This window comes from Phaseolus vulgaris, chromosome 1 (assembly GCF_000499845.2).
Source record: "Phaseolus vulgaris cultivar G19833 chromosome 1, P. vulgaris v2.0, whole genome shotgun sequence".
Taxonomy (NCBI): Eukaryota; Viridiplantae; Streptophyta; class Magnoliopsida; order Fabales; family Fabaceae; genus Phaseolus; species Phaseolus vulgaris.
The window spans coordinates 46,661,936-46,679,184 of record NC_023759.2 but is presented as its reverse complement, the minus strand read 5'-3'; the positions used below and the strand labels follow the sequence as shown (position 1 = coordinate 46,679,184).

The window sequence follows — 17,249 nt, the reverse complement described above, 5'->3', positions numbered from 1 at the left end:
AAATGTCTAAAACAATATGAGAAAGAGATAATACTATAGATATTTTACATTGACAACTACAGGTGAATTGTAAAATCCATATCTTCATTTTATGCATTGAATTAAATTTATGCTTTGATTTCAAGTTTGACTCAAAATCACTTCTAAGAATGGCAAGCACATGAATCTTATGCTCTAGTTAGAACCAAATCAATATTTTTAATTAGACAGTTTATAAAATGCAATTTAAAATTTAAATTTAAAATATTGCACATTTAACAGTTTTTTCACGAAAATATCTTCAAAAATAAGTTTCTCTAAAATTAATAAACAAAATACGGTAAATTACCCTATCCATACATGAAATTAACTACAAAATAACTTACTTTTCCTATCCTTGCATTTTACATCGCACTAATCTCAATAAATTATTAAACATTCCTATGCGTATTTGTACAAGAATATATTACAAACAATATATATTTATGTAAATATTTGAATTGTTAAAACGGCAAATAAAACAAATTCGATCGGGAGTAGGCGAACGATTCAAGAACATTAAAGCCATAGCGATAAAAGAATTAACACAAGTATTTCCAAACAATAATGATATCCATACAAAAAAAAACCAAAACCGAGAGAACGGGCATAATGTTATAATCTCATATAATTAAATAAAAACTAAAGAAGGTCTAAGCCAACACAGAAATTCCACAATACTTGTCAAAACTACTTTAAAACAGTAACTGAGACTGGCAGCCAAAAAATTTCTACGAGCCAATATCAGAATGTGGCTCACTTCTTGGTTTTCTTTGGTGCTCTGCAATAAAAGATGTTCATTTAGACAACACATAAAGCCCAAAGGGAGCAAACATGGGACAAGCATAAATTAAACTACTCACTGGGCAGGCTGTGACGCTGTAGCAGCAGGAGCACTGGGTGCAGCTACTTTTTCTCCTGGACCCTAGATATTTTACAAGAGCCAATAGTCAAATTCCAATTTCAGCAAGAATAATTTTGATTGCATTAAACCCCCCAACTGCAACAATCACTACATTCAAATTTAATATAAATACTCAATGCAGTATGAAACTCACTTGGGCCAATCGTTCCTCCCTCCGGGCAATTTTCCTTTCTCTGCTGGCCTTGTTCTTGGCACGCTTGGCCTCAAACTGATCGGATAAGGTCTTCTCTCTTGCCTTCTCTGCTTTCGACTTGTGTATGCTTTCCATCAAAACCCTCTTGTTCTTGAAAACATTACCCTTAACCTTCATGTACATGTCATGGTACATGTGTTTGTCAATCTTCTTCGACTCCCTGTACTTGCGAAGCAAGCGTCTGAGCACACGCATTCTCCTCATCCAAAGGATTTTAGTGGGAAGCCTTGCCTCCCTTGTACCCTTACGCTTACCTAGTAGTATTCACGAAACAATATAATTAATCCAATATTTCCTCGCTGTCTCACCCATAAACGTTTCTTATAAACTTGCTATTTTGCAAAACTTGATCAACCCAATTATAAAGAGTGTTATCAATAGAAAACGACAGAAAGCCAAAATTATGCATATAAACATGCAATTATGGCTTATGGTGCCAACATTGTAGGAGTCACTTCATACATGACACATGGCAGTCAGGAAAAAAAAAAACACCACACTGTTCTGCCATGGCACCACCATTTAACAACATTGTTGGTCAAAATGGCAAACTCAGTAAACTATTATAATATCACAGCAATTTCATGATATCTAAGTTAAATACCAATAAAGTCTTGGACAGTAAGAATTAAACATAAAGATTACATTGCACATTAAAGTCTTATTGAATAGGTAAATATTATGCAGGCAACAAGGCACCTAATTATACATAATGGTTTTATAATCAAAAGAAAAGTAAGTTGACCCATTTTTAACTAGTTATAGTGCAGAGATTATTTCAGAAATATGTTTAAGGACATATCATAAACTATTTAAAAAACTCTAAACCATTTCAAGTGCTTACTTCGTAATATAAATATAATATAAATAAAAATAGACTGGAAAGGATTAACCAATTGAAAAGAAAAAAAACAAATGATCTAACAATGATTATATCCCCGAAAATGAGATAGAATGGATTTCACATTAGGGCAATTAGGGTTGTGACTAAATATACCATATCCAGAGTGACGTCCTTTTCTCTTGGCCTCCTTCATCCTACGGGCACGTGAGCGAGAGTGAATCTTGGTGGGCTTCCTGATAATAAATCCATCCTTAACCAGCTTCCTTATGTTCTGGCCTGAAAATAAAAACTCCCAAGTGTTTAAAAAAAATACACAGAATCTCGAGTAAGGCATTTGGGTCCCCCAAATGCTATGCAATCATTAGAAAAACCAAGAACACTCAATGATAACATCTGTGAAATAGGATTTGCAATCTACAACTAAAATAGCTCGTGTTAGCATTCCCTTATATTGTCACAAACGCTTAAAAACACCGACAAGATTCAGATCCTGTAAAACCTAAAACGAAAGTAATGGAATGAAATGAATAATTATAAAAAGTGCGGGAGAGAGGGAGTTCGTACGAGAATTGGCCATGGAGATTTCGTTGACTTCATTTGGGTCAAGCCAAACTTTTCCTCTGCCGCACTTGAGCACGCTTGCAGAGAGGCGCTTCTGCAGTTTGAGCGAAACCATTTTTGCTGCAAATGTTGGTGCAGCCAAGCTTATCACTGACGGTGAAGGGGAAGCACCTTATAAGCCTAGGGTTTTGGATGAAGTGCACAGGTAATAATAATATGCGTGTTGGTTTGGGTTTGAGTGCCATGGACTACTTTCCACGGCCCGTTTCACTTTCTGACGGCCCAATATAAACACCCAATTCTGCGTTTCTTCTTTTCTACCAAAATTAGGACTGTTTCTTCCTGCACCTCCATATCTTTTTCTGCCACTTTCATACACAATATAAAATACATTTTTATCTTTTTTGTGTCACCCCCATATAATAGTTTCTGGATTATGTAATCCGGAAACTCATTTGAAAAAAGATTTCTGGATTACATAATTCGGAAGTTAAATAAGACTTTTGGATTATGTAATTCGAAAAGTAATCATGCATCTGAAAAAAAACTTATGGATTATGTAATCCGGAAACTAATTACAAATTTGAAAAATAACTTTCAAATTACATAATCCAGAATATTATAGAAGGGTATTTTTGAAAATTTGAAAATTCATGGAGGTGAGAAAATAAGGTATGGAGTTATAGGAAGAAACCGTCCAAAATTAGTTTATATTACTTTTAATGGCATTGTATTCTACATCCATATGAGAAGGTGAAAATGAAATCTCTTTGAAAAAAAATACTCTGAATTGTACGTTTTAGTATGTTTTTTTTATCTGTAAAATACTTTTCCGGAATATACAATTAAAATATATAAATATATTCTGAATTTTCAATCTAATAATACATTTTAAATCTAAAAAGACATTATAAAATATGTAATTTAGAATATATTAATACATTTCAGAATGGACATTTTAAATATATTTTCATCTGAATGATCAAATTGAAATTCAAATCATGTTCAAATTTCTTTTCTAACTTTGAGAAATGGAACAAACTTATCCTAAATAAGTCCAAAAGGTGTTTATTTTAACATAAACAAAATAAACAAAGGTCATTTAAGTTTTCTTCAATTTAAAATTAATTTAAATTGAACCATATTTATTTTAGTTTAGATTTTTGCTTTTAATTTGAATGAGAAAACAATAAATACATACATGTTTCATCTAATTATAAATTAATAAATTTTACTAAATTACGTCAATAATTTTATTAAATTAATTAAATAATTTCATTCTACATATTAATAATTAATTGTTATATTTTTTTCAAATAATGAATGTTTTAAAATATAGTATACACTTTATTGTATTGAATAAAAAAATTACTTTTTATGAGAAATTTACGAATTTAGATAATTTAAACAAATTATAAAGTAGATAAGTTTCTTTTAGGTGTACGAATTTCTAATGAAGAAGACAGTAATCCAAATCACGACTTTGATTCTTTTATTAACTTTTATTAAAAAAAATGGTAGGATGAATTTATTTATTTTAACATAGGTGTTTATATTTTAACTTCTAAGCATGTAATGATTTTAATTTTTTAAAATAATATTTAGGTGTTTATATTTTATAAAATGTAATTATGTTAGTTTAAATGATATCTTTAAATATTTTTTTTGTAATTAAGTTAAATTAAGTATTGATAAATAATGAAATAAAAATTACACCATTTTTTTTTCGTGGTAATTTCATTAATGTTGAGTCTTGAAGTAATTTCAACATAAATTTTCATAAACTTACTTAAAATAAATATGGTTAGAAATTACTTACTTAGAAATATCACAACACTATAATTAAATGATATCTAATTATTTTAGTATAAGAAAATTTGCAACTTAAAAATATTAAGATAAATGACATCCGTCGATATTAAGTTGACTGATTAGTGTCTGTTAAAAAATACTTCCTAATCATGAAAGTTATGACATTTGTATAGTCTTAGAGTAGGAATACTATTAGCGTTAACTAAATCTAAACTCATACTAAGGGTTTATGGATGTACTTTTTATAGGTAAAGAAGTTTGTAGATGTATTGTTAACATATAAAAGGCAAAGAAGTTTGTGTATGTATTGTTCACAAGTAAAAAAGTGATGAGATATTAATTATTTGGATCCAAGATTTTGTGATGTGAAGAAGAGAATGAGAGAATATAGCTGTGAACAATAAATATTATCTCTCATCAGAATGAAGAGATGTATAGGAAAAGTTAAGTCAGCATGACATTTTCGAGTTTATCCTTATTTATTCTACTGTTATAGTATTTTTTTATTTTCCATTACTGCAAGATTTTTCAATATTAAAAATACTATTTTTTTATTTATATAAGATGTGATTTATTTTTTAATTTTATAATATATGTTTAATATTTTAAGAAATTACTTAAAATTTTGTTTTTATTTTATTTATTCTTGTGTTTATATTAATATATTTTTGTGTATATTATGTTTATGGGTTATAATTTATTTAATTATATTTTTTATGATTTTTTTTTCTATTGTTAATTACCTTGTGTTTTGTTGTTGTAGTATTTTTTTTTCATTATTATAGGGTTTTTAATATTAACAAATAATATATTTATTTATTTATATAATATATGATTTATTTTCTGATTTATTGTCAAATTTTATAATACATGTTTAATATTTTTAAAAATTACGTGAAGTCTTTTTATTTAATTTGTTGAATTCATATTTTTTAATTATAATTTTAAATTATGCCTATTTAAATTTAATACATATTTTTTTTAATTATAATTTTAAAATTTATGAATATGTTTAAAAAAAAAACTCATTTTATTATTAAAAAAATTAATAGGTAATGGTAAATTTTCAAATTAACATTTTATACATTTAAAAAAAAATCAAAATTCCCTCATAATCATCACACTATTCACAAACTCCCATAAATTTTCTTCACACATCCATTCTAGAATATTCCAATTCAAACACTATCACTTTCTTCACACTTTTTCTCACATCCTCATAGATTTACTCTCTCAAATCTCCACATATCCCCTCTCTAATCCAAACATACCCTAAATGAGATACTATATATTAAGTATTAGACGTTACAAAATAATAATTAAAAAAATTATCCTTAAATTGATCTAACCGACACATTGTCATTCATTTTAATAAATATGTATAAAAATCTAAATTCTAAATCAAATTATTATGCAGTAAAAAATTTAGTTACAAATTCAATTGAATTATAATTACCAATCAAATTGCATTTTTAAATGAAAAATATACTCATATTTATAAGACATGAATCGTAGTCAAAATTCGAAATTTTAATTTGAAATATTTAGATTAAAACGTTAGGTAATTAGATATTAATTTAGAAACTATTTATTAATAATAAAAATTACTTTAAATATCAATAATTTTTTTTAATTTTTAAAATAATATATATTTTAGTTATTATAGTAATTAATTATTTTTTATCTCTATAATTAATTTTAATTAATTTTTATTTAATGATTTTTTTTATTGAGGAAAGGTAACTCTTCTGTCAATGGCAACACCTTCTCTTGTAATTACAAATATGATTTCTGTAACCCTAGATTACAAATAAGAAAACCTATATAATAAATAAATTTTGAAGCAACTTTACCGTTATTTCCTTAGAAAGAAACTCACATTACAATTGGTTGATGGTCCACTTATAGTTTGTTTTTAAATTACAAAAAGAAACTATTGACAACTTTATTTACCAAACTATAACCATTTATTGTTTCATGCCAAATTAAGTTTCCCAATAACTGAATTCCGTAAGAATCAAATAAAATTTATTTTAAGAGTATTAATGGTTTGAATAACATGAAATTTGAAGATTTCATTAGTTAAGTTAAAAATCTTATAAATACAAAAAAAACTTAACTATTCAAACTCCATTTCATAAAAATCACCATATCTTTAAAACATATATATTTTATTTTCTCTTTTGAGTTTCTGAGTGATTTTTTCATCCCTTTCAAGAAATACTTTTGGGATGCTACCTTCTCGCACTGGAGGCATAACCCTTATCATTATTAAAAGTATAAAAGAAATGAAGGTTTATTATAAAGTTATGTAAATGAAATTAGCATGAAGAGCATATATCTGAATAGTGGTGAGAGATAGTAAGCTAAGCAGTGGTTATTTTATTCCACAGAAAAGAACGTGTGTGCGAGTTAGAAAAAGTAGGGCAATGAGAGAGTTATTCACGGATCTGTGTAGTGAGATTAGGCATGATTAAGTAATTTTATTTGAATAGTGGACAAGTTTTAGTCCATGAAGCTATAATTGCGCATGCATGGTCGATAAACAAACATCTTTCTCTCACTCTCATTCTCATTCTCCTTCTCCTTTATTTATAACATACAACCCCATTCCTTCACCTAGTGTCGCACTCTGAACAAACAAAGGAACAAAAAGGGACAAGAACTGTTAAGAAACAAAGATATATACATACATATCCATGGAGGACAAAAAGAGCACCATCACAAACACGCAAGGAAGGAAGAAAGTCCTTCCATTAGGTGCCTTGTGTATTGGCGGCGAAGGAGGGATTGCGGGTCTTTTTGTATTCGGTGGAGCCTTGGCCATTGCAGGTTTCATGGCAGTTGCTTCTTTCGCCAGCAACAAACGAGAGGCAAAGGGCACCCATGATCAACAATCTAAACCTAAACCTAAACCCCAACAATTGCTGTTGGACGAACACGAATGCAAGAGTGAAGAAGATCATGACACCAACCAAAGTCTCACCTCTCTCATTAAGAACTCATCGATCCAAAATGGAGATGCCACGTGGTATGCTAAGTGAACATTATTTATTAGGAACATGCACTTCCTTGTTTATGTACATGTTTGTGTCTTTTTGTCCTGTTCCAAGGCTTCGTTAACCAGTGTTTGTCTGTTACTGCATGCAGCTATTGGACATCCAATATGAGCATCGACCAAGTAATCAATCCTTAATTCCTTTTATGAATGTAAAAGCTTGAGTTTGTGTATGGCCTTTGAATTGTGAGAAAAACTTGGATATATTTTCAGGAGGAGAAAAGCGAGGTTAAACCGAGAAGTGGTGATCAGGAGAGCCCAACCTGCTTTCAACATCAGGAAATTGTGTTTTCTGACTCTTCGCGCCCAGAAAGTGCGGCTTCGTCCAACGGAAGTGGGGTTGCGGAAGAATGCATGGTGTCATTGTTTAACAGACCAAGTGGCCAAGAACAAGAGGCGGATGAAAAGGATGAAGTAGATCAAGACGATCTAACATCCTCAGAAACAGAAACAGAAACCGAAACTGAAACCGAGGACGAGGATGAGGATGAGATGATGTCCGATGAAGTTTCAGAGGCTGGCGCAGAGGATAGCTCAAAAGAAACAGGTAGCACCTCTCTGGACTACAAGGAGGAGCAAGTTTGGCCCTCAGAGCTGATACAACATGCAAAGCAAAAATTCAAGGGAGTCACCCATGTCTGCTCCGACTCTGATATGGATAGCTCCGACGAGGAGGAGGAGGAGGTGATAATGACACACAAAGCAAATTTGAACCAAAATCTGAACTTCTTAATGGTTCCGAATTATGAACCATTAACCTGGGTTTTTCCATTGCTGTTGCTAGCGCTGCTGATGCTCTTAGTTCTACTCACCCGTCGCCCACAGGAGTCATTTTATGTACTAGATGAGGGTCATTCGGTAGTGAGGCGAATTTAGGGAATCAAATGTTAAAAGGTTTTCCCATTAGATCATCTTAAAATATAATTTTAATCAGTCCCACAAATATAGGTTTCTTAAAATTTAACCATTCTTTTATATAAGCAAAAAGTAACCATACTCACTATCCTCTCAATGAGTTTGGAAAAGTACATTGCCATGGATTAAGATATATGGAGAAAGGATTGCTTGCTATAACATGATTTTTAATACAATTTTTTTATTGTTTCTTTAGTTAATTAGACTGATGATGTAGTTTTTTTTTTTTTTTTTATATTATTCATTATTCATTTATCGTTCTTCTAATAATTGTTTAAAAAATTACAATATAACTAATTACCTGTACAAAAACTTACATCATTAATATGCCAATTAATCTCTGTTCAAAATTTACGAGTCTCACTTTAAATTTACTTAGCTTTAATAATGATTTTATGGATTCTGATGAACTTCTACTAACGACTGAGTGTACCAAAAAAGGTTATTAACATTTTAGTGGAAATATATCTATGCCAAAATTTTACATTAATAATACATTAAAATTAATATCCATTTAAAATTTATGAAATTTTGTAGCTCTCACTTTTAGTTTACGTATAGCCTAAATCATAATTTGATGAATTCTTACGAATTCCTACTGACAACAAAGTGTACTAAAAAAGGTAATTAACATTTTTAGTGGAAATAAATCCATTTGGAGAAGCCATATACCAATCAATTAAAAAATTTAAAAGTCAAGTTATTTGCATAAAATAAAAAGGTAATTTTTTTAAAGGAAACAGAATGCGTTTACTGATCCTGCTTATTACAAATACCAATTATTAGCAGTTTTTTCCCAAATTAAGTAGAAATGGAAGACTTATGGCCAGGAAAAGTGACATTTTGTAGCAAGAGACACCCTAGCAATCTCCTTGGGTAAAATGCTTAGTTTCTGCACAAGTAATTTACATTGTATACTCCTTTATCCTATCACTCTTTTCTATTTACAGTGCCTTGAGTTTTGAGTTTTTTACTCAATAGGCTGCTGCCGGATTATTAGGTTAGTAAGTTCGAATAAATATATAAGAACTATAAACAAAATTTAGCCACATAAATGCCTACGTTGCTGTGGACAAAACTTAATTCCCTGGTCTGGGTCTGTAATCGTTGGCTGAAGTAGACGCCAAAAGACAAAGCAATCGAATCAACTAGCATTCGAGAACGCCACGGTCTTCCATTAAGCTTGGCCAGCTGCAACCGGTAGACCATCCCAAAACACCCAATATCAGATCTACTTTAGAGCAAGCACTGACCTGAAAAACAATTTATTTTTGTAAGATGACAAAGTACACATTTGATGAACAAGGATCATCTAGATTAAGTATCAATCACAATGAGTGTTTTCAGACATTATACTGTACCAAATTTTCTAAATTTCCTTCAACGTGAAATACCATAACAGCCATTCCCCTTCCTCCATCAATCTCAGCCTGGTCATTTGATAAGTAAAACGTGTCAAAGACATGCCAAAAGTTGAACCATACTAATATAATGTCGAGACGTCTTATTTGAGTACTGTATAATTGCTTGAATTTTGGCTTAAACACTCACCACACAAGAACATATGGCTATGCCTGCAGTGGACAATGCTGTAGTGACCTCAGCCATCATGCCTGAAATAATTGTTCAACAGGTTACAGTCGAGATGGTGAAATAACGTTTGTTTAATGTGTCAGAGAGATGAGTCATCAACCAGAGCATTTAATGAAACACTACTAATATTCGTGTCTCCGTCGTACCATCCCCCATCTCTAAGCCAAATTCTGACCCAATGTTTCATCTAGATAGCACTCCACTCTTACATTATTAGATCCGAAAATGCAGTTACCACAATGTTAATAGGCCACAAGGTGTAAAGCATCCATTTTACTGGCACGGATAATGAGTAAAAATTATCGATTAACATTTTATGTTGATAGTGTATTATTATGATTACCCCGACTCTTGCATAGCATATCCTTATCAACGATATTCATTTGCATTTTGCACATCCAAGCAAGAGCAGAATTAATCAAATATTGTTCAGAATAGCAAACTTACCTCTTCGGTCAATACATACTACAGATAACCATTGGATGGAGTGCCCTTCCATATTGTGCCAAGAAGCAATTTTCTGGGCTTGCCAGCTTTCTAAACCTGGCAGGACTTCCTTATATTTTGGAATGTTAACTTGAATCATCTTAGCAACAAGGTCACCCTGCAGTAACATCTCCCCTTTTCCGTTGAAACTTTCATGCTGCACATGCTTATTATGTTTCCCGTTGACCTTAGGGGTCCAAACACTTCCATTCTTACTATGGACAGTCTCACTTCTTGCTGAAGTTGATATTTCCTCTCCATTCACAAACGTTTTACCCCACGGATATTTGGAACCACTGGAACCTTTTGATAGTTCTTCAGATTCACTATCCCCCTCGGAATCAGAAACAAAGTCATTGACTGCTTCCGTAGTGATATCAGAAGCAGAGCGTGCAGCTTGCTCCCTCAGAAACTACACGAAATATAAAATGTTTATTTAAAACACAATTTTTCAAGGTTAAGCCTGTTGAAGATGGTAAACCCAACAAAGCCTTCATACGAAATCTTACCTTCATTATTTTGTGTCTCGCACTCCGTGTTTTAGCATGTTGCAACCACTGTTTATGCCTCTGAAAAGCTGATTTGCTGGAAAGTGCCTACGAACACAGTTAAATTATGAGCTCTAATGAAGCGAAAAGCAAATATATACGATAATTGTGACTAACCATTTATGTATCTATAAACAAAACATTTTCCTTAAATAACAGAGTAAAAAGCGTGTAACCAATTTGTCTTTGTCATGGAAGAAACATACAAATCAAAATGAAGGGGAAACATAATCCAACAAGATTACTAGTAGTAATTGATTCCTCAATGATTTGAGAATCATAAGGAAACATAATATTTTAACAACTTCAAAGAATAATTGTTTCATAATATATTCTATAGGTAGTCAAAGATACTACAAATATATTATGATGATATGCTAAGATATAATATATACTAGCAAGGTATTCTAACAAATAAAATTAGTGCATGCATACATGTACTATTTAATAACAAAACTAACAGATAGCACACACTTAGAGCATAGAGAGTGAATCATATAATTCAATATCTTCCTAATTCTAACATCGCAAAGTAAATTTATATTTGCACATATACTTAAAACATAATGAGTTTCCAATTACATCAAATCTATCAAATAAAAAACAAACACTAGGATGAGTTGAACAATACTGACATTATATGTGATTATCTCCACAACTTCTGCATTTGCAAGTACATGTGAGGGAGAAACAAGATTTCCATTGACCTGCATTTACACCAAATGTGCCTCTAATATTTTAGCAACACATTTACATCTCTTTTATGACTAACATGATTTAAGCATGCAAATGTGGGGAGTGATACCTTTGCAGCTACCATCTTGTTGCCTATTTCCGTGTGTATCATATAAGCATAATCAATGACACTTGCACCCTGAGGAAGATTCTTAATCTGCAAATATTGTGACAAAAAATCATCAAGAAACGGCAGCCAGTATTCAGATACAAGTTTCTAATTGTCTTCTTCAATCAATCTGGAAGGGGGGCGGGTAGGGGGAATTAGTCATATAATACATGACATAGTCCATCCTTACCTCTCCCCTTGGTGTGAACACAAAGACACGACTACCCAGCAGATCTCTTGTAATAGTGTCCACAAATTCCCTAGAACTCATGTTGCCAACAAACTCTTCTTGCCACTCTCTAATTGCATTGAGCCAGCCAATCTGTAGGAACGGAAATACTTCATTCATGAGATCAGCATCAAGAATTTATTTTGGTTGCAATTATAAAGCCAAGGTTTACCATTAGGCCAACAACCTAATGGCATCAAAATTGGGTAATGGCTACACCAAAATCTCTCTTTAAAATCTAAAAGATTATTTCTATCGTATTGTAATCTCAGGGGCAGATAATATACTCTGAGAGCAATATTGGCATTGTTAAGACAAACTGTCTTCCCTCTTGAGCTTTTACTACTTGGTGTTGCACTTCCAACCAAGCCTGTGACAAATTCTCTCCCACTATAATGGGCAGCAATGCCCCTCTCAGCTATCAAATCCATTTCTTCTGTTCTAATCTGCAAAAAGTAAGATACTAATAAGAAAATTTTATTATGAACTTGTAGCTGATCCAGATGAAGTTCTAATCTGGACCACCGTTTATAAAAATTAGTTAGTGAAAATGGAACATGCAAAAGTAAAATTTAGAAAATGCAAAAAACAAACAAACCTGGACTTCTAGCCTAAACATGCTTTCGTACAAAAAAGGAATCACAGTGGTATGGAGACTCTGGTAGCCATTTGGTTTGGGGGTTGCAATATAATCCTTCACCTAGCACAAATCAAATATTTCTGACCAGTCACAAAGCAATGAAAATATATTTCTCTTAAAACTAACACTTTCTTTCTATTCTCAAATAGAATAGAAAAATAACATACGCACAGATCTAGGAATAGGGGTCCAGATTCCATGGATCAACCCCAGAACATGATAGCAAATCTGGAGAAAACACGAGAGAAAAGTCTTTTTATATACCAAATAAAAAGGGAAGTGAAGAAGTCATGTTTGAGACCTTGATAAGTAGTTACCTGCTGTGGATTGCTTAAAGGCCCAACCCCAACGCATGGCTTTGGTTTAATAACAATACGCAGCTGGTTACAACAAAAAGTTGGTTTTCAACAAACAAACTTAAAAGTTTATGCAAAATCTTTATAACATTAAGTAATCCAAGACATATATGAAAGCCAACCTGTGCAACTTGGTTAATCTCACTGATTGAACTTTTTGATTTGAGAACCGCTTTATAGATACTGCAAATGATCAGCAATATTTCTAAATGAATAGCCAGAAAAGCAGCTCAAATTACAAACAAGGGATGCATAATGATTGTAGAAGAATAGAATAGAAAAACTATGGCATTTAAAATGTCAAACAAGTCAACCAACATAAACCGTTGAATAAACAAAATGGTAGCATTGACATTGAGATTTGTGGCTTAACCTGTAAGGCTCTTTACATACAGCACGGACTTCCATTTTAACAGTTAGAAGGTCTAAAAATTGATCATCTTGGATTTTCTTCATTAATATTTTGTTTGCCTATCACAAAAAGAACAAATAAGCTTAATCAATGGACTATAGCGACACAATCACCTGGAAGAAAAGGTTCAATAAATGGAAATATAGAAAGATGGCAAGCAGTTATAATTTGTCTACTTATCTATTCAAACACCAAATTAAGATAGAGTAGCATTACCTCCAAAAGTTCTTTCTCATGTTCTTTGTATAGCTCTGCTACTCTTCTCTTCACCCTAGCATAGTCTTCCGCGTTTGTGTACATAAATGATAGATTTTCTAGTTCTGACTGCATCATCAAACAAGAATATCTATGAATCATAATATATCAGAATTTCCCTCATAGGATGCATCATTAAGTTATTATAATTAACTTAAAAGAATTTCAATTACTCAAAATATGCAGACTCATGGCATTACTGAAAAAAAAACATGCATGCTAGTTCTTAGAGATTATGTAATTATAGGATACCTTAATTTGATACATCCCAAGCAACTTCGCCAAAGGAGCAAATACCTGCAATGTCTCCAATGCAATGCTAGTCTGTGCACAGTGTATTCAAGTTAGAAACACAATTTAGGAGCAAGGATTTCTATGCACTCAATCCATTTGATATGCATATAACAAGATTAAAAAAACAGTAATATTTCTATAAACCAATAACGGTTGCTTTAGGTAACTACTGACTCATTGTTGTGGGGAGCACTATACCTAACCACCACCCCCAGGCCTGAGTGTTAGTATTATAACAGCCTATGATGAGAACCAGTCAAAAAACCAACAATGGTGATATTGAATGTAACCCTTGGGCATATTTAGTACCATTCATATTATGTCACATTTTTAGAAAAATCAATGACAATAATGGAATGCAGTAAAGGCCACTCAAAAAAGATAATTCTTTATAACAATGAAAGTCATCATTAGTTTCAAGACACTGATAGTTTCATGGATTTATTAATCTCAGTTTCATGTTGCTAATTCACAATATTCCTATCAAAGTCCCTAAATTTACTATTGCAAAGTCCTTTTGGTATGGGAATGTATCTTTTCAAGTTAGATTTTCAAATGACGAGGTAATCGGAAAATTGTGTGCATCTCTCTTTATAGACAGTCTCAAATTTTAGATAGGGACCCACCTATTCAATGTTACGTAGAAGGAAATCAACAAAATTACATGAGAAGATCCATTCTCTTTTCATACTATATTATTATTTCAGAGTAAAAGAACTGCATGACCATAACAGTTTCCTCCCGGTGGCACTACACAAAAAGTCTTTCAAATGAGTGGCCCTAACCTGTTTATGTGGAGGCATATGTGATAGCGTGCGCATGTTATGCAACCTGTCTGCTAATTTGACAATTATAACACGAACCTGAAATGACAGATTTATTAGTTGCCAAACCGCTTTCAATATACAATACATTTGGAATACACAAGAATCTATTAGGTCACCTCCTCTGTCATAGCCAGAAACATTTGTCGAAGATCTTCTGCTTTCACATCTTGAACGGAATCATTTTCATTCTTATACTTCAACTTTCCAAGTTTTGATACCTAGTTAGAATTTAGAATGCAATGTGCATTTAATTCATTTGGTAAATTTATGAATATGGCACTAAAGCTATTGAGCACTTTAGACTTCCATCAATGTTTTTCAATCAAGATTCAAAAATAACAAGTACCTTGGTCTCTCCTTCCACAATGTGGCGTACGGTTGCACCAAACTCCTCCTCTATCCTCTCAAAAGTAACAACATTTGTATCCTCAACTGTATCATGAAGTAATCCAGCAGCAATTGACTCCCAATCAAGTTCCTGGACAAATGGGTGGATCCATAAAAAACATTGATTTGTTAAGCACATTTATTTCGTAAATTTTACAAAAGAGGAAGCCTTTCTTTATAACTCACAAGTTCTCCAAGAATACGAGCAACCTCGACTGGGTGAATGATGAAGGGTTCACCACTGCGTCTTTTCTGACCATCATGAGCTTTAAACGCCATCTGTAACAACCAGGAATAAAAATAAACAAAACAAATTAAATAAACCCAACTATGTTGAAGATATTATTTTGCCAGAAAGAGTATGCTAAGCATGCTTCTTCAGCTAATGAACTCACCATAAAAGCATTGTAGACTAACTCCAGTTCTTTAGAAGACAGGTACGAAATAGCAGGTTTAAGGTCCTGAGGCAATCATATGATAGATGGTACGACTCAGCCACTAGCAAAGAGGAAATCCCCATTCACAGAACTATAATCAAGAACAGAAAAGATTATGTAAAATTCAGGACTGTACCTCCCACAAACTTTTTGGGGAAAACTCGGTGGCAGTGTTCGAAGGGAACGCTGAAGAACAACATAATTGCCATCTTCTAGGAGCAACTTGAGACATGTTTGATCTAGACAGTTCTTCAAAAAGTACAATATCAAGTGGTTCATCGGGACACGAACCACCAACACTAAAGGCTTCACATCCCTACCAATTTTGCAGATTAACAGATAACATAGTTAGTAATATAAACATCCATTTTAACCATACTGACTCGATATAAACAGAATGCAACAAGGGTGGTCAAAAGAGAAGGAAAATGATCAGCCAATCATTCTCATACCAAGAACCAGCATCCCTAATGCAATTAACAAATCGAAAGCACTCACACTTCGAAAGGCCAAGGGAAACATAAAAAACTTACAAAATTATACCGGTTCCGTCGTCCATTACGCCCATTGGACAAGTCCGAACACTGGTGAGGAGGATGAGCAGTGCTCGCAAGAAAGCCGGTGAGAGCCCTCGGAGCTTTCCACGCGCACGAAAGAAGACTACAGTCAAATCTTCCGCTCCCGTCCCCTCTCCACAGCTTGCAGGCGTTCACGCATTCTAAAGAAACTGCAGCATGACACCTTCACTCAGAAAACCACACTCGCAAAGTCTTCCACTCAAAAGAAAGAACAAGAGCTTATGAACCAAACGCGAAAAGGCACATTCAGTAGAATTAAAGAATCTAAATCCGGCGAATTGGCACAGGGAATAAAGAATCCAGAGCGCATCAACAGAGTGGAAAGAAGGAATTAAGCAAATTGGAAGAGACGTGTGTGCATGCAGATTTGGGAGGAGAAGGTTTTAATGAAGGTTTAGTAGACGTACCTGACATGGAGGATGCAGAGGCCATGTTTTATTGGAAGAGAGCAATCTCATTGAATCTTGAATCCCGAAAGTGTGCGGAATCGGAAGCAACGAGCGAAAGATAAGGTCATTGAGTTTTGGATTGAGAGGGAATTGGAATAGGATTTGGAATTGGAGAGTGAGAGTGGTTCTGTTGTTCAAATAAGGAATGAAAGAAAGGAAGAGATGAAACAAGTGCGAGCGATAACAAACACACCTTCCAGGAGATATCGAGTTTAGCTCAGGCCACACAAATACCGTTTCGTAAAGATATTTTTCTCTTTTTTACATTTAGTACTCTGTTCTATTAAAACCAAATAAATTAATACTTATTTCTCCTTTCTCTGTATTAATTGAACTTCAACTTTATTCATGCTAAAAACAAAACAAAAATTAATGACTATTCGCAAAACATTAATAAGTATTTAATTGCATTAATTGTAAAATATTTAATGATAAAAAATCAATTTTATTCGAGGAATTCGTGGATATGAATTTGGATATATTATCGTAGGAATTATTAACTCCTCTTGATGTTACACCAAACTCTCCTTAATTTGATAAAAACAAACAAATTCTCATTAATTGACAAGCTTCAATCTAATATTCATG

General features: G+C 32.6%; 3 protein-coding genes across 9 annotated transcripts; 1 reads left to right on the top strand and 2 right to left on the bottom strand.

Annotated features, from left to right (window-relative positions):
• Positions 1–527: 527 nt before the first annotated feature.
• Positions 528–2,805, bottom strand: LOC137814765 (large ribosomal subunit protein eL19x-like). Its single transcript, XM_068617663.1, has 5 exons — positions 2,545–2,805; positions 2,134–2,256; positions 1,077–1,390; positions 882–943; positions 528–799 (listed from the first exon to the last, which is right to left on the bottom strand). Exons 1-5 carry the CDS (start codon positions 2,654–2,656, stop codon positions 775–777), a joined length of 636 nt encoding a protein of 211 aa, XP_068473764.1. The 5' UTR covers positions 2,657–2,805; the 3' UTR covers positions 528–774.
• Positions 2,806–6,997: 4,192 nt separating this feature from the next.
• On the top strand, positions 6,998–8,287 carry LOC137816092 (protein gar2-like). Its single transcript, XM_068619187.1, has 3 exons — positions 6,998–7,384; positions 7,504–7,534; positions 7,625–8,287. The coding sequence occupies exons 1-3, from the start codon at positions 7,053–7,055 to the stop codon at positions 8,285–8,287; spliced, it is 1,026 nt and encodes a 341-aa protein (XP_068475288.1). The 5' UTR covers positions 6,998–7,052.
• Positions 8,288–9,167: 880 nt separating this feature from the next.
• Positions 9,168–16,909, bottom strand: LOC137814764 (putative GTP diphosphokinase RSH1, chloroplastic). 7 transcript variants are annotated; one of them, XM_068617656.1, is made up of 24 exons: positions 16,620–16,909; positions 16,168–16,361; positions 15,771–15,950; positions 15,593–15,658; positions 15,384–15,476; positions 15,157–15,288; positions 14,927–15,028; positions 14,769–14,846; positions 13,942–14,013; positions 13,651–13,758; positions 13,396–13,493; positions 13,145–13,205; positions 12,984–13,046; positions 12,838–12,894; positions 12,625–12,726; positions 12,314–12,472; positions 11,988–12,119; positions 11,759–11,845; positions 11,589–11,660; positions 10,915–11,001; positions 10,367–10,817; positions 9,878–9,939; positions 9,688–9,756; positions 9,168–9,579 (listed from the first exon to the last, which is right to left on the bottom strand). In XM_068617656.1, exons 1-24 carry the CDS (start codon positions 16,642–16,644, stop codon positions 9,475–9,477), a joined length of 2,655 nt encoding a protein of 884 aa, XP_068473757.1. In that variant the 5' UTR covers positions 16,645–16,909; the 3' UTR covers positions 9,168–9,474. The 7 variants fall into 7 exon arrangements, with proteins under 7 accessions (XP_068473757.1, XP_068473759.1, XP_068473760.1 ...); XM_068617658.1 differs by having other exon boundaries at positions 16,168–16,430; positions 16,620–16,903; XM_068617659.1 differs by having other exon boundaries at positions 16,178–16,361; positions 16,620–16,903.
• Positions 16,910–17,249: the final 340 nt, after the last annotated feature.